The 20,899-nt window shown below is 58.3% G+C and overlaps 1 protein-coding gene across 2 annotated transcripts in view; it reads right to left on the reverse strand.

The window, feature by feature from the left end:
• Positions 1–3,441: 3,441 nt before the first annotated feature.
• OPTN (optineurin) overlaps positions 3,442–20,899 on the reverse strand; it is a 33,374-nt gene continuing 15,916 nt past the window's right edge. For both annotated transcript variants that reach the window (XM_004605325.2, XM_055147394.1), the window contains exons 5-14: positions 20,257–20,330; positions 17,560–17,694; positions 13,452–13,554; positions 12,397–12,512; positions 10,619–10,768; positions 9,520–9,613; positions 8,071–8,229; positions 5,414–5,544; positions 4,599–4,678; positions 3,442–4,154 (exon numbers count right to left, since the gene is read on the reverse strand). In XM_004605325.2, coding sequence (XP_004605382.2) covers positions 4,042–4,154; positions 4,599–4,678; positions 5,414–5,544; positions 8,071–8,229; positions 9,520–9,613; positions 10,619–10,768; positions 12,397–12,512; positions 13,452–13,554; positions 17,560–17,694; positions 20,257–20,330 — 1,155 coding nt within the window. In that variant the 3' untranslated portion in view covers positions 3,442–4,041. The remainder of the gene's footprint in view (positions 4,155–4,598; positions 4,679–5,413; positions 5,545–8,070; positions 8,230–9,519; positions 9,614–10,618; positions 10,769–12,396; positions 12,513–13,451; positions 13,555–17,559; positions 17,695–20,256; positions 20,331–20,899) is intronic.

Below are 20,899 nucleotides of genomic sequence, written 5' to 3' on the forward strand. Positions count from 1 at the left end.
TGGGCCTGAAAGCAACACCTTGGTCAGCCGAGACCCTCCCCTGAGACCCTCCCCTGAGACCCTCCCCTGAGACCCTCCCCGCGCCTCCCGCTCCAGTTCATGAAGAGCTGCCATGTCTACCCCCAGCTGGGGCCGCCTCCGCCCGGAGGGGAGCAGCCCCCTGCTGCCGTCTAACTGGCCATGCGCCCAGGGAGGCTGGCCCGCACCAGGCTGGCGTTCCAGGGGTCTCCAGGCAGTCCCGGCTGGCGGGGGCGGGAGGAGCGGCTGACCTGGGCCGGGAGACTCACTCAGAGCGTCTGATCGTGGGGGGATTCCCACACTCCCCCTCGCCCTCGCCCTCGGGAGCTCCCGTGGGTCCCGCCTCCCCTCGCTCCCTGCGCTGCACCATCCCTCCTTTCTACCCTGACCCCCCTCCCTGCGGACACCACTGCACTGGGCCGTGAGGCGAGCCCCAGGCCGGCCCGCGCGGGCACTTCCTGCCCTCGGCATCTCCGCTTTCTTCCCCAGGTCACTCTCTGGGATCTGGGCCCGGCCCTGCGCAGAGGGGATGGCCTCAGAGGCTCCTGCCTGCCCCCAGGTCCCGGAACCCAGAGCTGCCCACGGCCGGAGCAGGCCAGGCCAGGCGGGACAAGGAGACACCGCAGGGAACACGCACACAGACCACGAGCCTCCCAGAGGTCCTGCTCCGGCCTCGGACCCGAGGCAGACCGGAGTAGGCGGGGCCAGGTGCTGCCTGGCACGCAGCCCACCTGGGTCCAAGCCTAAGCACCCCGAGGCCCCCATCGAGTCAGCCCTGCCCCGGAGACCAGCCCGCGCTGCACCTGGAGAACTCCACTGACGGAGCCGCTTCCTGCAGCCTGCGGCCCGACCCAGTGCTCCCACTCACCCAGACCCGACCCAGTGCTCCCACTCACCCAGACCCGACCCACTGCTCCCACTCACCCCGACCCAACCTGGCAGGGTGCTCCCGCTCACCCTGACCCGGCAGGATGCTCCCGCTCACCCTGACCCGACTCAGTGCTCCCACTCACCCCGACCCGACCTGGCGGGGTGCTCCCGCTCATCCCTGACCCGACCCGGTGCTCCCGCTCACCCCAACCCGACCCAGTGCTCCCACTCACCCAGACCCGACCCAGTGCTCCCACTCACCCAGACCCAACCTGGCAGGGTGCTCCCGCTCACCCTGACCCGGTGGGATGCTCCCGCTCACCCCAACCCGACCCAGTGCTCCCGCTCACCCCGACCTGGCGGAATGCTCCTGCTCATCCCGACCCGACCGGGCCCGGTGCTCCCGCTCACCCCTGACCCGACCCGGCCCGGTGCTCCCGCTCACCCCGACCTGGCGGAATGCTCCTGCTCATCCCGACCCGACCGGGCCCGGTGCTCCCACTCACCCCAACCCGACCCGGCCCGGTGCTCCCGCTCACCCCGACCCGACCCGGCCCGGTGCTCCCGCTCACCCCGACCCGACCCGGCCCGGTGCTCCCGCTCACCCCGACCCGGCCCGGTGCTCCCGCTCACCCCGACCCGACCCGGCCCGGTGCTCCCGCTCACCCCTGACCCGACCCGGCCCGGTGCTCCCGCTCACCGCGACCGACCCTGTGGAGTGCTCCCGCTCACCCTGACCGGGCCCGGCGGGGTGCTCCCGCTCCTTCTGGGGAGGGGAAGCCGCGTCCCGCGCAGCGCGACCCCCGCCGCCGGCGCACTCTGAGTGGCGGCTCCCGCCTCCGCCGGCCCCGCGCCTGCCCGCGCCTCCTCCCGGCGCGCCAAAATTCCAACTCGGCCCCGCCTCTCGTGACGTCAGACGCACGCCGGCGGCAGGCCGCGCTGGTTGGCTCCGCCGGGGCTCTCGGGGCGGAAGTCCGGGAGTGGGGAGGCAAGCTGATTGGCTCGAGAGACGGGCCGCCCTCTTTGTTGGGGGCAAGGTAGCTTCCGGTCGGGGAAAGGTGGTGATGGGAGTCTCCTTTAATTGAAAGAAAGTGCTCTGGCGCCTCCCAGTGCCAGGAGGTGGGAACGCAATTCCTAATGCTTCGTATAAACTCACTTCATCGTCTAGAACCCGGTTTTCTCTTTGGAGGGTGGAGCTAGGAAAGGGTACTACCCCGATCCTCCCACCAGAGGGCATCATTGTCCTGCCCCTGACCTTCTGGAAGGTCAGCTGAGTCCTCCCTCTCTTGCGGGGACTCGCACATGCACGTCAAGTGCTCTGCACTAAGCGTCATCCCCCAGCTCCGCTCAGATTGACGTCCGGCGAGTACAGATAAAGCAGTGCTGGCCGATCCTGCTCTTCCATAGCCTGCCCAGGGATTGGTGCTGTGACCCTGAAACACAACTGCATCTTGCTTTCATTTGCCATTTGCTAATGATGTGAGGTCGAGCAGGTTTTCCATTTGGTTTTGGGTTACACCTGGCCGTGCTCGAGGATCACATGATCACTCTAGGGTTGGCCACATGCAACGCAAGTAAGACCACAGCCTTTACCAGGTCCAGGAGGACTTGTCTGCATTTGCAGTCCAATTATCAAGCTACTGGTTTGATGACTAGTGTAATAAGATCGTTTACATTATTATTTTAGAGTTGGGGTTGGCTTAATATTTTTTGAAAGAATGGGGAGCCAGAGAAATAGTACAGTGGGCAGGGCACTTGCCTTCTACGGAAATGACCTGGGTTCAATCCCCCGCACGGCCAGCAGTGACCCCTGAGCAGTCAGGAATAAGTCCTGAGCACAGCCAGGTGTGGTCCCCAAACACAGACATGCTCACGCATGTGTGCGTTATATCAGATTTGTCTGGAAGAGATTCTGTGACAAATCCAGACAGGAAATCTCTTTATTTTTTCAGAAATGTCTCAGTATCTAGATTCGTCAAGGTGCTGCTCACTTTTGGGGGGGTCATGGCCTCCCAAGCAGTGATCAAGGGGTCCTGGGGCCCCTTCCGAAAATACCTCAGCCAGTGTTGGGGACGACAAGGGCCACACTGGGCCTGGGAACCGAACTCGGGGCTACCACATGCTAACCATTCACTCTAGCTCTTTGAACTACACGGTTTACGTTTGAGATGGGCCCAGTATTAGCTAATCTTGGTAAGCCAGAGCTTTCCAGTATAGAACAAATCCTTATCTAACCCCCCTTGCAGCCACATGTGTGGGTCTCATGTGAAGGAACTGCTCATGCTTAGTGTGTGTGTGTGTGTGTGTGTGTGTGTGGTGGGGCACACCCAGCTGTGCTCAGGACACACTCCTGGCTCTGCACTCAGGGACCCCTTGGAGAGCCAGGTGGGGAGGTGGCAATCAAGCCTGTGTCAGTCAGCCACATGCAAGGCCAGGACCCTCCCACTGTCCTTTGGTTCCAGCCCTGATCTACTCTGACTTCAAAGAACGGTCTGGAGGGCCTCAGCTCGCAGGCTCTGGACACAGACACGCCAATCAAGTGCGAATACTGCGGAAGATTACTAAGTCAAATTTTATTTTGCACCAACTATTTTCTGTGATCATGAATACCAGGAGGAAATTAGACAGCGGCTCTTCCAAAACTAATAAACTATGTACTGTGTAAGACGGGGTCTCGGCAGCGCCGTGGAGGAGCCGACGGCTGCGGAGCCAGGAGCCTGGCGCTCTGCGCTTTGCCGACACCTCGCACGCATGCTGCCGTGCCGCTGCAGTCCTGAGCTCCGGGACGGCCAGGCGGCCACTGCAGCACAACAGACACATGCCTCAAACGCACGGAGACTATTACCACGACGTCGAAAAATAATGCTGGAGAGGTTTCCTTCCCGTCACTTCCTGCCTCCTTTACGAGCCTCTTAAAACGCCTCCGTGGTTGCTCCCGCCCGGCATTCCTGGGGTCTGTCCCGCCGGGGATGGGTCCGTGCGAGACTCTCGGGAGGAGCATGTTCTGTGGAGGGCTCTGTCCCGCCGGTCGACGGACATCCACACAAACTATCAGACACCCACTCCTGTCTCCTGAAACAAACACAACGCGTGAAAACGTTAGCGTAAAAAACGAGGAACACAACGACGGCTCGGGAGGCAGGGCTGCCCGGGCTAGATGATGCAGTCCATGACGTGGATCTGGAGTGTGTCGATGTCCGGGAGGATGGCCGCACACTTGGGGCAGCAGTGGACGGGCGGCGGCTGCCAGTTCCGATCCTCGGCTCCTGCGAAGACACGGAGGGGGAAGCGTCACTCCGTGGGCTCCAGGCTGCCGTCAGGCCAGTTCCAGGGTTCACAACAGAAGCTTCGTCGGAACCGCACGTCAACTCTGGGACCAGTGCCCAGCGGGCACCCCAGTGGCGGGGGCGGTGCGGGAATGAAATCCGTCTGAAGCCGTCATTAACGGGTCTGTGAGTCACAACACCTGGGAAAGGTGGAAGAAACCCAGAAGTGCCTCCGGGAAGAGACGGGAGGAGTCAGGAAGGAGGCCGGCCCAGGGTGCTTCACGGTTCCCCTCTGGCGGCAGAGGAGAGAAGGGGCCCAGCTGTGGGCCTGGGCATGTGTGTCCCCCCGCGGGCACACGGAGTGGCAGCGTGCTGGGACACCCACCGGCTCGGAGCGAGGGACTGGGCGGGCGCTGCCGCGGGAAGGAAGCTCAGGGCACTCACCTCTCTGGACCAGGCAGGGCTGCGGCTCTGAGTCACCGGCGCGCGCCCCGTGGCGGCTCTGCATCTCCATGAGCGACTGCCTGCGGAGGGGACAGAGAGGAGAGAGGGGCTGGGGAGGGGGAGGCCGCCCAGGACGGGATGGGCCGGGGCGGGACGGGGGAACAGCTGGAGACTGATCTGGGTCTATCTTATTTTATTGTCCTTTGGGGGTTTGGGGCTTCACACTGACCCTGGCCCTGAGCCCGGAGACCACCCTGGCGGAGCTCAGAGGACCATACGGGGTGCCAGGGATTGAACCCAGGTCGGCGCACGCAAGGCACGCAGCACTGACCACCTGTAGTGTCGCTCCAGCCCCTCCTCATCCTATTTTATGGGTGGTGTATAACTTTATTTCTGCATTTTAACGTTTTCTCAAAATGAAACTTTAGAGGGCAGAAGTCACTGCCAGCAGGGAAGGTGCCTCCTTCAATCCCTAGTGTCCCATGTGGCCCCCAGAGCCAGGAGTAAGCCCTGAGCACTGTGGAGTGTGGCCCCCAGCCCCAAACAACAGCAATAATAGTAATAACCAATAGTGTGCCAGAGTCTTGGGGTTCCTCCTGCCGGGACACAGCAGGGTACGGCATCGGGCACAGAGGGTCACATCCTGCAGCCGAACAGCCAAGCTCTTGGTCCAGTTCCCCCGAGACAAGCCCGCGGTGGGCCGAGGAGGAAGACACGGACCCCGGCCAGTCGGGCACCGGGAACAGCCGCCTGCTGCTGTTGCTGCAGTGCCGGCCGCGCCCTGCTCGGCCGTGCTCCCGACTCGCCCTCCTCACCTGCTGCCGTCCTCAAACGCGTCGTTCTCCTTCAGCAGGAGTGCCAGCTGCAGCGCCAGCTGCTCCTTCTCTTCGTGAATCTTCTCTCTCGCTGCCCTCTCGGCGTGGAAGTCGGAGCAGTAAACCTCCATCTGCCACGGGGGGACGGGAGGGCCGTCACCAGCCGGCCCGGCTCCCTCGCGGGGCCGCGGGGCTCAGCCGCAGAGCCTGGCACCCCCCGCGTGCACGGCCAGCCCTGTGGTCGCTCTGTGGTCGCGAATGGGCCTCAGTTCATGGGGACCCGCGATGGCGCCAGCCCAGGCGGCTCACACACTTCGGGTGGCGTTGGGGCAACAGGGCAGGGTCAGGGTTGACGCTTGTCCTGTGCGTGGCCAGCCCTGACCTCACTTAGCGACCACCATGAGAGGCCCCCTACACCCCTCCTCCCAAAGCAAAACAAAATTAAAAAACCCAACCCTCAGCCATGGAGTCAGTTCTAATTCCCTGGGCCTTTTTTTTTTTTTTTCTTTTTGGGTCACACCCGGCGGTGCACAGGGGTTACTCCTGGCTCTGCACTCAGGAATTACTCCGGGCGGTGCTCAGGGGACCATATGGGATGCTGGGAATCGAACCCCATCGGCCGCGTGCAAGGCAAACGCCCTACCCACTGTGCTATTGCTCCAGCACCTGGGCCTATTATTTTATTTTATTTATTTATTTATTTTTTTTGCTTTTTGGGTCACACCCGGCGGTGCACAGGGGTTACTCCTGGCTCTGCACTCAGGAACTACCCCTGGCCGTGCTCAGGGGACCATATGGGATGCTGGGAATTGAACCCCATCGGCCGCGTGCAAGGCAAACGCCCTACCCACTGTGCTATTGCTCCAGCCCCTGGGCCTATTGTTTTAAAGGCGACCCTTGGCGGGGCTTGGGGGAGCATCTGGGGTGGAGGCTCACAGTGGGTGGGCCTGGGCTCCGAGGAGGAGCTGACCCTCGGGCTAAGCCACTCTGCGAAGGCTAGTTAGTCCCTCGCACAGACTGATGAAGGCGGCTTTAAGGCAATATTTTGCTTACTTGTTTTGTTTTTTGGTCACACCCGGCAGTGCTCAGAGTTACTCCTGGGGGGCTGGGGGGCTGTACCAGTGCTGGGGGTCTAACCCGGGCTGGCCACATGCCAGGCAAACACCCACCTGCTGCCCTCTCACTCTGGCCCCTGGTGTAAGGCAACACTCGAAACGGTTGGAACAGGGTCAGAGCGTAGTAGAGCGAGTCGGGCATTTGCCTTGCATGCAGCTGACCTGGGTTCGATCCCCGGCACCCCATATGGTCCTGCAAGCACCCCCAGGAGTGACCCGAGTGCAGAGCCGGGAGTAACCCCTGAGCATCGCTGGGTGTGACCCAAAAAGAAAAAAGAAAGGAGAAAAATAAAAGAAACGATATTAACAGATAGTGCGACTTGCTTAATTCTGAAAGTGTGAGGTTCGTGTTAGTGCACTGTGTTTGCTGACGGTCTTACTTCACTGTGACTCTAAAATGCTGCGCTCCTTTGACAATTGCGCTTAAGAGCTCAACTTTTTTTTTTCTTTCTTCCTTTTTTTTCTTCTTGGGTCACACCTGGCGATGCTCAGGAGTTCCTTCTGGCTCTACACTCAGGAATCACTCCTGGCAGTGCTCGGGGGGACCATACTGGATGCTGGGGGCTGAACCCAGGTTGGCCGTGTACAGGCGCACGCCCGACCCACTGTGCTATTGCTCCGGCCCCAGAACTGGACTTTTAAAGAATATTCCTGTCGGGCCCAAGGACAGGCTGGCAGCAGACACAGGGCCTGATCAGACTCTGGGACCCAGAGGCTGGGGGCGGGGCTCAGTCCGGCTCGGCGCCAGGGAAAGGGGAACATCCTCAAACACTGCCCTGCAGCTCCCTGAACGGCTGGTGTGAACCCATGAGGAGTTATGCCAACTGGCGGGGCCCAAGAGCAACGGGCACTCCCAGGCGCCAGCTCCTCCGCCTGCCCTGAGGTCCCCCGACCCCCAACTCACTCCAGGGTGTCCCTCCAGCAGCAGACGCGCAGGTGGCCCAGGGCGGGCAAAGCATGCTGGAACTTGCTGAGTCCCCGTGCCCCAACGGGAAAGAACCCAACTGCCCGCAACTAGATCGGGTGAAGACGGTGTGTAAGTGGGGCCGGAGCAACAGCACAGCGGGAGGGCGTTTGTTTGCACGCGGCCAACCTGGGTTCGATCCCCGGCATCCCGTAGGTCCCCCGAGCACCGCCAGGAGTGATTCCTGAGTGCTGAGCCAGAGTAACCCCCGAGCATCGCCGGGTGTGGCCCCTCTGAAAGAAAAGAGGACGCGTAAGAAACGTGGCGCTCTCCCCACAGCTCAGCCCCCGTGCCAGCGGCGGAGGCCGGGGAAGTGGGGCTCCTGCCCAGGACATGGGCAGCCCCGGCTTACTCGCTGGCCCCACACACTCCTCAGAGCACCTCGGGAACAGCCCCTAAACACTGCCTCGTGCGGCTAGACTCCCGCACTGGAAAAAGCAGAAAACCAAACGCACTAAAGATCAAACACACTGAAACACGGAAACCCAGACAGCGTCGTCGGCGCCATCACGTGCCCGGGTGAGGCCACGGCTCAGGGCCGGTCTCTCCCCCGCCCCCACCGCCTCCGGGGGGCCCACCTGCGCCCGCAGCACGCCCATGGTCTCCAGCCCCTCCTCCTGGCGCGCGATGGTCTGCTTCATCTCGTCCATCTGCAGCTGCTTGGACGCCAGGGCCTTCTCCGCCGCCGCCAGCTTCTCCCGCAGCCCCTGGACCTCCCCCTGCTCCACTTTCTCTGACTGCAAGAGATACACGGGCTCTAGAAAGGGCGAGGGGGGCACTCGCTCTAATCTGATAAAAGAGTGATGTTCGGGGTTTTCTTTTTAAAATGACTGACTCTAAACAGTTCTGGGAACTTAGAAAATCATAGTCACTTAAACCCTTCAGTCCTGGCTTGCAAAGAATAATGTCCTACTCAGGTCATGCAGAAAACACACCGTGCAATCATTAAAAACAAAATATTCACTCGACCACGGGGGAAAGAACCAATCCCGGTGCTGGAGCGATAGCACAGCGGGTAGGGCGTTTGCCTTGCATGCCGGCCGACCTGGGTTCGATTCCCAGCATCCCATAGGTCCCCCGAGCACCACCAGGGGTAATTCCTGAGTGCAGAGCCAAGAGTAACCCCTGTGCATCGCCAGGTGTGACCCAAAAAAAAAACACAAAACAGAAAGAACCAACCCCAAGCTTGGGGAGACGATGGCTTCTCCCAGGACTTCCTTTCTCCCACTCGTGTGGTCCTTTGTGAAGTCAAGGTACAAGAAGGGTCATGTTTACATTTTTTAATTTTCTGGGTTTTTTTTTTTCCTTTTTTGGTCAAACCCAGCAGTGCTCAGGAGTTCCTCCTGGCTCTGCACTCAGGAGCAACCTCTGGAGGTGCTCGAGGGACCATATAGGATGCCAGGGATGGGACCTGGGTTGGCCGCATGCAAGGCAAACGCTCTCCCCGCTGGACTATCGCTCCGGCCCCATAATTTTGTAGATTTTCTAGGTGCTCAGAGGAGCAGCGGGCGCTGAAAGGCGGAGCATCTGCTTATGAACACAAGCAGCTCGGTGCCCCCCGACTCAGACCCTCCACGCTCTTCAGGGTCTCTGACAACAGCTCAAGGTGGCCGAGGACACAGCCCGAGGGGCTGTGATTTGTGAGCACTGGGAATGCTGTGAACACGTCATCACTGCACGCGCCCAGGGCCTGCTAATGGTCACACTGGGCTGGACCTGGGCACTCACTGATACTGCACCCTGAGAGGTTCACGGTCTCAAGCCCACCGGCGGCCGGAGCCTGTGGACTCCACACGGCAGAGGGGCCCCTGGCCGCAGCCCACCCCTCTCTCCACATGCTGCTCTCCTCAAGCCCCTGGCTGAGCTGCCAAAGGGACTCCTGGCGCCCAGCCACAGCACCTGACTCGTGGGCACCAGGAGCCAAGGACGAACTGAAGCACCATCTTCCAACCGAGCCTGGTGACCAGCACGAGCTCGTGACCAGCAACCAAGCAGTCCGTAGGTACGGGAGCGCGCCCCCGCGGTACCTCTTTCCTTTTGAGCTCCTCGACGGTCCTCAGAGTGTGGTTGTGTTCCTGCAGCAAGGTGCTGTGCGCCGCCTGCAGGGCGGCCAGCCTGGCCCTGCACAAGGAAGAACAAGAGGAAAGACAGACTTGGGAAAGCGCAGACCTCGCCTCTCCCAAACACTCCCCCAACACTGGAGTAGCCAGATCTCTCCTCCCGCCCGGCCCCAGCCTGCAGCCTTTCCTCACTCTCGAGCTCCCCCACCCCCCATCGCATAGAGTGTCTGTGATTTCCGGCACGCCAGGCATGGAGCTCTACGCGAGACCCCTGCTGGAAAACTCTCCGAGTGATTCCTGATGGACACTGCCAGCTGTTCTGCAAGATTCGGGGGCAGAAGAAACTGCGGCCACGGCCACGGCCACAGCGCCGTCAGACACAGAGCCGCGGCGTGCAGTGGCTCATCCACTGTGGGTGCTGTCAGCCAACCACCGGGACTTGGTGCAAGTGTTCGACCTGGCACAGACCCTCCGCGGTAGGGTCCTGCTCTGCCAGCTGCTCAACACCCCCCGGGCACACTCCATCCACCTCATGGAGATCAACCTGAGGCCGCAGATGTGCCAGGTGCTGCCCAGAGATGCAGGCAGGTGCGTGTTTGTCAGTGTGCAGATCGTTACAACGTGCCAGTCGGCCAAAAGCTTACATTCGGTAGACTGGGAACTCCTGTAAAGGGGACTAGAGGCCACCCCAAAAGCCTCTGTCCCTCTCGGAGAGCCCAGCAAGTTACCAAGAGTCCCCACCTGCACGGCAGAGCCTGGCAAGCTATCCATGGCGTACTCGATAAAAACAGTAACAATGACAGTCCTCATTCCCCTGACCCTGAAAGATCCCCCAATGCCCCATCGGGCTACATTAGCACGTGACAGGGACGAATGGAGACGTTGCTGGCGCCTGCTCGAGCAAATCGATGAACAACAGGATGACAGTGCTACGGTGCTACAGTGATGATTTCCATCTCCGCCAAAGCCGTGAGTCTCAGCTCCTGTGCAGGGCGCCTTCCAAGAGAAAGCCGTCACCTTTGCCCGGCTGGCGCCGAGGCCCACCCCGGCCCGGGCTCCCACTCACTTCTTGTCCTCGGTCTTCGCCTGCTCCATGTGGATCTCCGACCGCATGCTCTCCACTTGCAGCTCCAGCTTCCTGTTCCTGTAGAGGAGCTCCTGCCTCTCGCTCAGCTCGGACGGGCTCGCACTGCCTTTCCTCTCCAGGGCCTGACACCTGAGGAAGATCGCGCGCTGGTGGGGAGGAACACGCCCCGTTCCCCGCGGCTCTCCGCAGCCCCCATGTGCGCATGCGAGGGGCACGCTCCTCGGACTGCACGCACGGGCCGGGCTGCACTGTCCCCTGAGCTCCTCTCCCGGACAAGGTTGTCTTGTGCCTGAAGGTGACGCACAGATCGAGCTGGGGACCACTATGCAAACAGGCTTCCCGGGCTTGCACAGACCAGGGCTCTGCTTTCCTAAAGGCGCCTTCGCCACAGGAACCGACGCATCGCTTCAATATTTGCAGGAGCTATGGGTTCTGTTATGCTCAGAGGTGGGACTTTTTGTGGTTTTGTTTTTGGGCCACACCAGCGGTGCCTGGGGCTTACTCCTGGCTCTGCACTCAGGGATCACTCCTGGCGGGGCTCATGGGCCACTCGGGGTACTGGGGACCAAACCTGGTCACATATAAGGCAAGTGCCTTGTTTGTTGTACTATTGCTCCAGCCCCCTCAAAGACTTCCGACAAAGATTCACTAGGAGAGGATGAGTGAGCCCTAATTCCTCCTAAAGATCAGAAAAGAGGGGCTGGAGCAATAGCACAGTGCATAGGGCCTTTGCCTTGCACACGGCCGACCTGGGTTTGATTCCCAGCATCCCATAAGGTCCCCTGAGCACCACCAGGAGTAATTCCTGAGGGCAGAGCCAGGAGTGACCCCTGTGCATCGCTGGGTGTGACTCAAAAAGCAAAGAAAAAAAAAAACAGAAAAGAGGAAAGTGGGAAGAGACAAATCAAAAAGGGAACTTGAGCGGCTGGGGCAGTGGTTCCAACTGGAGGACCTCGAGCCTGGCAAGTGTTGAGCCCAGCATGGCCTGGCCCCCGGCCCCCACGCCAGCAGTGTTGAGTGACTGCCCAGCCAAATGGCAGGGATGTGCTGCCGCTAACACCCGTCGTGGAACAGGACTCAGGACACGAGCCCCACGGCTGAGAAGGAGCACAGCGAGGGCACGTCGAGGCTGAGGCGAGCGCGGAGAACAGGAGGCCGCGGCCGGGCTCTGCCGGGCCCGATGGCACAGGGCTGCCCCGCCAAGAGCCAGAGGCCTGGGCGATGCACCGGCCGTCGGTCCGGGCGCTAACCCAAAGGACCTCCGCTTCCCTGTCTGGGGGAGCGTCTTACAGCAAATGCAAAATTCTCAACCATCCCTCAGACACGGCTGGAAAGAAGAGCCGGTGTTTTTGCTTGTTTTTTGCTTTTTGGGCCACACCCAGTGATGCTCAGGGGTTACTCCTGGCTCTGCACTCAGGAATTACTCCTGGTGGTGCTCAGGGGACCATATGGGATGCTGGGAATCGAACCCGGGTCGGCCGCGTGCAGAGCAAACACCCTCCCCGCTGTGCTCCAGCCCCCAAGAGCTGGTGTTTTTCCATGATAAAGTTCACTCAGCTCTTGCTCCCACAGTGCTCCGCAAAATGGCCCGGCCAGCTGGATCCCTGGGGGCCCTAGTTAGTCTCCAGCTCTCCTCTCAGCCCGGGTGCCAAGCTGGGCACTGCCGCTTTCTAAACCCCCGTTCGCACCGGGCTGTGCCGCCCGCAGCAGCCGAGCACGTGTGCGGGCCGACCTTGGGCGGCGAGCGCCGTCCTTACTTCTCCTGCAGCCTCTTCTTCACCAGCTCCGCCTCGCCGAGCTTCGAGTGCGCCTCCTGCAGCTCCTTGAACAGGCTCGTCACCTGCTGGCTCAGCATCCTGACCTCACTCCCCACCTGTCACGCGGGAAACCCCAGTCAGGTGTGTTCCGAGCACTGCAGGTGAGTCCCGTGAGAACACGGCCTGGTGGGGAGCAGCCGTGAAGGCGGGGGTCAGCGAAGCTTGGGACAGTGAGGCCCCGAGCAGCTGACACGAAGCAGAGTCTGGCTGCAGTGCCGTTCCCGGGAGCAGTGACAGTCCTGGGATGCGCGTGTGGCCCCCCCGCCCCCCGTGACCCCAGGCCTCTGCTGCTCCCCGACACTCTTCTCCCTCCACGCCTTTCCTCTTGGCCATTCAAGAATTTTGGTGTGAGTTTTGGAAGCGTTGAAACTGTTCTGTAATCCGTAACCAATTTCATTCCGACAGCAGGGCACCTTATGCTCCTGGTGGTCTCTTCATTTCAGTTTTCATTCTGGGGAGGTGGGCAGCGGGGGGAGCTGACTCCCGGCTCTGCACTCAGAGATCACCCCTGGTGTGGCCGGGGGGCTGTGGCGGGCCACGGATCAAGCTGGTGTCGGCCACTACAACCTTTCTCGCTACATTCTCTCCGGCCCCTTCATTTCAGTTTTCTAAATATTCTTCAGTCTTTTAAAAGTAGAAGAATTCGGCCTGGAGGTGGGCATGGGGCAGGTACCCCCCAGTCCCCTCGTCAGTGGATACACCCACGGGGTCCACGTGGACGCCCTGGCCCCCTGCCCCTAGCTCAAGGCCTGGTTTGCAGGCTCCGGGCGAGTCCAAGCAGACACAGACTGCCGCGGCCCAGTGGAACCTCTCTCTGCACCGCCCCCCCCAGTCAAGCCTAACCCTGCATCCTCCCTCCAAGCACAGGGTCTCACTGCACAGTGGCCCAGGAATGAGGAGTGGGCCGGAACCAGGACTCGAGGGGCTAAAGCAGACAGCGCGTCCCAGGGCCCAGGCCGAGGTCCACCCCGACTATCGCGGCCCGGAGCACCCACACTCTCTGGGCCCTGCTCCTCTTCTTCCTCGCGGTCTGTGTGCCCCTCTGTCTGCGTCTCGGTCTCAGCGTGAGCGGGGACTCGCTTTTCATAATAGGAAATTCTGAAAAATTACAGAATGTAGAAATGTTACTTCCCGAGTGGTCGAGAGGCTTGTTCCTCAAAGAGGCGGAACGAAAGACACGGACTCCTGCACACGGGAAACCCTCCCTCCTTTCCCGTGCTAGCACAGAGACGTCTGCGTTTCTGAGTTCTGTGTATGCTCTAGTTGCTAAGGGTTTGGCAGAGAGGCAAGGCTTGCTGGGGGGCCACACCTCAGCTTGAGTCTCACGTTCCACCCCGAGCGGACCAGGTGCCGGTGGGCAGTTACCCGGTTTAGAAGTCCTCGGAACCGTAGGGCGGTACTCTTGCACCAATAATGGATACTTGGGCTGGAGCAATAGCACAGCGGGGAGGGCGTTTGCCTTGCACGTGGCCAACCTGGGTTTGATTCCCAGCATCCCATATGGTCCCCCGAGCACCACCAGGAGTAATTCCTGAGTGCATGAGCCAGGATTAACCTCTGAGCATTGCCGGGTGTGACCAGAAAAAAAAAAAAGAATACCTAAGAACCATCCCAGTAAAAATGAAATCTAGACCCATTTTCCAGATGGGAGCCTGAATCTCTAGATGTAATTAAAAAACAAAAACAAAAACAGAAAACAACCAAACACCATTTTGTGCCACACCTAGCAGTTCCCGGAGCTACTCCTGGCTCTCAGAGGCCATCTGGAGCGCCGGGGATCCAACCTGGGCTGGCCATGAGCAAGGCAGTCTCCCGCCTGCTGCGCTATGGCTCCAGCCCTCCGCATGGAACGTCTATCCCAGTGCAGTCCACTAAAATGACTTCGGATGCCACAGACTGGGGCCAGCAGTGAGACACGAGCACAGCGTGGCATGTGTGGGGCCCTGGAGCAGACCCTGGGTCCCACTGCCCCCGCCCCAACCAGGTGACCTTGCCACCACAGCAACGATATCCACGAGCTGTGTACCTAGAGGAGTGGAGAGGCAGGGTGAGAGGAAACTCCAGCAGGGCACTGGGGAGCACAGGCGAGGGGCAGGCGAGCTGCGAGCTCGGGGCGGAAGCCGAAGGAGGCCTGGCTGAGGGGAAAGGCAAAAATAACTATTGCGGGGCTGGAGCAATAGCACAGCGGGGAGGGCGTTTGCCTTGCACGCGGCCGACCTGGGTTCAATTCCCAGCATCCCATAGGGTCCCCTGAGCACCGTCAGGAGTAATTCCTGAGTTCAGAGCCAGAAGTAACCCCTGTGCACAGCCAGGTGTGACCCAAAAAAGAAAAAAAAAAAAGAGCAGGGGTCAACAGTCAAGAAGGGAGGGTCAGAGAGCAGGGGTCAACAACAAAGGGTCCCCTGAGCACCGCCAGGGGTAATTCCTGAGTGCAGAGCCAGGAGTAACCCTTGAGCATCGCCGGGTGTGACCCAAAAAGCAAAAAACAAAACAAAACAAAACAAAAAACTATTTGCAAATGACACAATCTTCTCTATGGAAAATCCTAAGGAACCCAGTGTAGATCAGTAACACTAACCGATTCGTGTGGAAAGGTAAAAGTGAGATTAAAAAATATGCAAAACTCAGCTGTTTCCATATGTTGTCAGTGACCCATCCAAAAATGAAATAATTTCAGGGGCTGGAGTGATAGCAAAGCGGGAAGAGTGTTTGCCTTGCATGTGGTTGACCCAGGTTCGATCCCCGGCATCCCATATGTCCCCCGAGCACACCAGGAGTAACCCCTGAGCATCGCTGGGTGAGATCCAAAAAGCAAAGATGAAATAATTTCACGTTTAATCTCACCAAAAAGAGCGGCTATTGCGCCAGGGAGAGAACATGCAGAGGGTGTGGGAGGTCCTGGGCCCCACCCTGAGCACCACTGGGGGCCCCAAAGCACCACCTGGTGTAGCCTCCACAACTGAACAGGGAGAAAAGAGAATGCTTGGAAATAATCGGGAAGAAGTGAAAGATCTGTCTGACGGACTCTGCAGAGCAGCCCTGAAAGAAAAGGCGTTTCAGAGAACTGCAATGAGCACAAAGCCCAGGAGACCTCCGGAAACAACCCCAACTGCCTCCAACCCGGACAATAAAGTTATAAGACAGACACCCAGAATAGTCAAAATATTCTTTTAAAAGAAAGATAGGGGGGCTGGAGCGATAGCACAGCAGGGAGGGCGTTTGCCTTGCACGAGGCCAACCCGGGTTCAATTTCCAACATCCCATATGGTCCCCTGAGCACCGCCAGGAGTAATTCCTGAGTGCATCATCAGGTGTGACCCCCCCCAAAGAAATAAAGCAAAAAAAAAAAAATTTAAAAAAGGATGGGACTTACCCTCCTGATTTCAAAATTTACTATAAAATACTAATAACCAAGATAGTGCGGCCCTGGCATACGGTTAACCATGTAGACCAATGGAACAAAATGAAGGGTTTAGAAATTAATCTTACATTTATTTATCAATTGACTTACAGCAGGGCTGTCAAGAAAATCCAGTGAGACAAAAAGTAATTTTCCCAACTTAAGGTGCTAGGCCAACCAGATAGGTACCCGTCAACAAAATTTTAAAAACTGTACCCCTACTTCCCCTACTTCACCCCACACAAAAAATTAACTGAGGGGCTGAAGCGTTCTAGTACAGTGGATAGGGTGTTGGCCTTGTATGCAACTGGCCCAGGTTGAATTCCTGGCACTGCATATGGTCTCCTGAGCACAGAGCCAGGAGTAGTAAGTCCTGAGCACTGTCAGGCGTGGCTCCTAAAGAAAACAAAACAAAACAACACCCAATAACAATCCTCAGTAAGATGTGCAGAGTTGAGCCCTGGGTGTTGGTGTGACAGGGAGACACAGCAGCAGGGCCAGGGACTGCCTGGAGGAAGCTGGGGTCACTGGTCCCTGCACTGCTGAGTCACCTCCATGCTAGGGCGGGGGAAGCCCCCGGTGTGGCCTGGCCCAAAACTGCACCGCCTGGTGGGACCCCCACAAAAAAAAAAAAAAAAAAATGGAAGGAAAGAGAAAAAATGGTGCAGTTACTAAAAGTGTGTCATTTCCTCAAAACCGTAAATACAGAATCACACGCATGATATGCAACTCTGCTGTTGAGGTCCACCTCCCAGAAAACAAGTAAGATATGTCCACATGCAAAAATCATGCATGAGGGGCCAGAACGGTAGTACGGTGGGGAGGGCGTTTCCCTTGCACTCGGCCAACCTCGGTTCAATCCCCGGCATCCCATATGGTCCCCCAAGCATCACCAGGAGTAATTCCTTAGTGCGGAGCCAGGAGTAACTCCTGAGCACTGCTATGTGTGACCAAAAAAAAAAAAACTGTGCATGAGTATTCAGAGCAGACATTTTCATAGTAGGCTCAAAAGTGGGAACAGCCCCGCTGTTCATCATCTGCTCACCAATGCTCATTCAAATTCACCATTTGAATAAACAGAAAGTCCAGTTACGCGATGTAATACTACTCAGCAACCAAACAACAAAGAGCTGTTATATGCGGTTACTGGATGGAGCCCCCAAACACCCAGGAAGTCACAGTCAAGAGGTGCGTTCTGTGGTTCCATTTGCACGGCAGGTCCGGGGTGTAGGGAGAGGAGCGATCCCCCAGGAAGCGGGTCTTCTGGAAACTGGCACGAGGGAGTGGGCAAGAGTGGCCCAAGAACACGGAATGAGGGCTGACGAGTACTGAGGTTCTTGGGGTGGGGTGGGGGAATGTTCTAATCTTAAATGTGGTACACAGTTACAAAATCCTGTGATTCTACAGGCTGACAGCACTGTTCATTTTATTTATTTATTTTTGTTTTTTTGGGTCACATCCAGCAATGCACAGGGGTTACTCCTGGCTCTGCACTCAGGAATTACTCCTGGCGGTACTCGGGGGACCATATGGGATGCTGGGAATCGAACCCGGGTCAGCTGCGTGCGAGGCAAACGCCCTCCCCGCTGTGCTTTCGCTCCAGCCCCAGCACTGTTCATTTTAAATAATGAACTGCACAGCATCTCCACGGCATCTCCAGAGGGTCGTTGGGAAGCGAGCTGCCCTGCAGTGGCCACCCCTACCTTTCCTGGGCCTCCCTGAGGGCGAGCTCGAGGCTCTCCACCTTCTGGTTTCCTTCTCGCAGACAGAGGAGGAGCTGGCTCACAGTCAACTCCTCAGACTCCAGATGATCCCTGGGACCTGCCGCCGCCCTGCTCCTGCAGCAAGACAGTCTAAAGGTTAGGAGGTTTTATTAAAAAAAAAAAAAAAATCTACATCTAAGTGTAGAGCAGCTCAATAGAACAAAACCCAATTTAAAGGACTGGATTTCCGGAATATTCTCGGGTTAGCTCTAATTTCCCTACCAAGCACCAAGGCCTCTCAAGGGGACAGTGGGGCGGGGTCCTCAGCACACTGGTCACCACCAGTGCCCATGGTGGGCCTGTGTCCCAGAGTGTCAGAACCCAGCCTGGGGCCATGAGGCAACAGGGAAGAAAATCCTTTCGGTTTGATTTGAAATAATTAGAGGCGGGAGGGGTAGGGCTGGTCGTTCTGTTTGCGCTCTCTCTCTCTCTCTCTCTCTCTCTCTCTCTCTCTCTCCATTTTGTGTGTTTTAAAATTTCTATTGCACTGTCCCAGAAGTGCAAGGTCCCCTGTACTTCTTTTAATTTGAATGTGTATATATATATATGTGTGTATATATGTATGTATATGTATATATATACATATACATACATATATACATATATATGTATATGTATATATATATATATACATATATATATTTGGCATGGGGGTGGGGGCGGGAAATGGCCTTGAATGGCCAGCGATACAGAATAAGACACATTCTCTAGATTCACAGTTATGGAGACGCATCTAAAAAAAAAAAATCAAAATTGAGGCGCTCCGGGAGGCGAGGTAGCTCGAAAGCGCCGTTTGCCCCGGCTAGCAAAGTTGGCAGGGGTGAAGGAGGTCCGCCGTTTCTTTTCTTTTGTTTTTCTGCACCCCCGGGAAGACTGACCTCTGGGGGGTGGCCCTCGCACCCTCCCGTCCCTAGTCCTCCCGCACCCGAAACTGCAGCCGGTCCCGGGAAGGGAGCTAGTGCGGCTCCCGTGCAAAATGCTGAGTGCTGCGATGGCCGAGGGGGGGCGCTGGAGGTGTCCACCGGCCAGAACCCCTCTCTCTCTCCACTTTGCAACGTGGTGAGTCAAATGTTTATTCATGAGCCACAGAACCAGGCCCTCTGGGCTGCCCTAGGAGCAAAGACTCAGTTAGGCTGGACTCAGCCCTGCTCGCCGGGCACCTCCTCAGGCCCCCGGACCTCGGAAAGTGCTGGCAGAAACACCTTGGGCGCCGACTCCAAACTCCAGGACAGGGGTGCAATCAAGCCCCGAAACACATTCCTTTTATTATTTTTTTTTGGTTTGTTTTTTGCTTTTTGGGTCACACCTAGCCATGCTCAGGGGTTACTCCTGGTGGCGCTTGGGGGACCTTATGGGATGTCGGGGAAAGAACCGGGGTTAGCCGCATGCAAGGCCAACGCCCTCCCCACTGTACTATCGCTCTGGGCCCTGAAACACATTTTCAAGCAGGGGAAGAGGCTGTTACTGAAAACCAGAGTAGGCTCACGGGGAAGTGGCTTCGGGAGGAAGAAGTGGTCGGGAAATCGCAAGCAGGATTTCTTCCTTCCCACCACTTCCTGAAATGCCTTTCGGTATTAAAACACACACAAGCATCTACACACATATACAATTGGGGAGAAAGTGGAGGGATTTCTAACCCAAGCAAGGGGAACGGTTTTCATCTGTGCCAATTGCTGTTTGATGAAAGAACGTGTTTCTTTTCTCATGAAAAAAGAATCCCTTTCCTGTCTCCTGAGTTATCGGCTGTGTACATTCAAGTTCTAGGAGGGAATGATTATTTTACAGCCAAGGAAGATCCTCAGAGAACGTTCCAGATCACTGGGAATTTTAAGGAAACAGCAGAGGTAAGGCACTTAGAGACGGGTTACAGCCCTGAGGGTGTCTCCGGGTGCCAAGAAATGGCCACAGTGACCCGTCAGTGCTCTCAGAGCAGTGGCCAGTTCCCAGTCACCTCTGCTCAGGCGCAGGAGTGAACAGGGCAGGCCAGAGGAGACGGCTCCTCGGTCAGTCTGGAGGCCAGCCTGGGTCAAGGAGCAGGGGTCGGGGCTGGAGTGACAGCACAGCGGGGAGGGTGTTTGCCTTGCACTCGGCCGACCTGGGTTCAATTCCCAGCATCCCATATGGTCCCCTGAGCACCGTCAGGAGTAATTCCTGAGTTCAGGGCCAGGAGTTAACCCTGAGCATAGCCAGGTGTGACCCAAAAAAGAAAAAAAAAAAAGAGCAGGGGTCAACAGTCAACAAGGGAGGGTCAGAGAGCAGGCATCAACAAGGGAAGGTCAGAGAGCAGGGGTCAACAAGGGAGGGTCAGAGAGCAGGGGTCGACAGGGAGGGTCAGAGTGCAGGGGTTGACAGGGAGGGTCAGAGAGCAGGGGTCAACAGGGAGGGTCAGAGAGCAGGGGTCGACAGGGAGGGTCAGAGAGCAGGGCGCTAAGTGGGAGGAGAGGGCCTCGGGACTGGGAGGAAGCCGAGCCCCTCTAGACGGGGTGCAGCAGAGGCCCCAGCCCCTGCTTCTACTCCCTGCCTGGCACCAAAACTGTTCCAAGCAAACGCGTGAGTACGAGCCGCACCCCTGTCAGCCCTCCGCCCCTCCCCTCGGTGCCCGGGGTCCATCCCCCCAGGCCAGTCCCGGTCACCTACGTGTCCATGGGGTCCGCCCGGGCAGGCCTGGGGTCAGGGTTCAGGTCCTTTGTGGCCACGTCGACCCCTCCTTCCTGGAAGGGCAGAAAAGGTCGGGGTGAACACAGCGTCTGCAAGGGAGGTCTCTGGGCTTTTTCTTGGGCTTGAGGCTGCACCCAGCCGTGCTTGGGGCTTTCTCCTGGCTGGGTTCAGGGGTCACTCCTGGGCGGGGCCGGGGGGCCCCATCTGGAGCCTGACATTGAACCCGGACGACTGTGCGAGGGAGGCAAGCGCCTTGCCCACGCTCTAGCTCTCGATCCAAGACAGATTCTTCATGAGAGAGGAAGGGGAAACGCAGACGTCCAAAGGCGGTCTCTGCCCTCAGCTGCCCACCGCGCAGGTTACAACTCGCTAGGGAGGGGGAGGGCAGCCAGGCTGACCCAGACACGTGAGGGCTGACCTCTCGCCCGCAGGCCCCTTCTCTCCCTGCTCCGGGCCACAGACCTGTGTCAATCCAGACAAATGCCACAACACGCCACCTCTGTGTTGAAAATGAGAGTTTCCTGGGGAGAGGCCGGGGGGCCACAAGGCCCGTGTGGGGGCCGTTCGGCACCAGGAGAGCCAACAGCTCTCAAGGACGTGCAGGGCAGTAGGAAGTGCTCTC

Source organism: Sorex araneus, chromosome 9 (assembly GCF_027595985.1).
Source record: "Sorex araneus isolate mSorAra2 chromosome 9, mSorAra2.pri, whole genome shotgun sequence".
Classification (NCBI taxonomy): domain Eukaryota; kingdom Metazoa; phylum Chordata; class Mammalia; order Eulipotyphla; family Soricidae; genus Sorex; species Sorex araneus.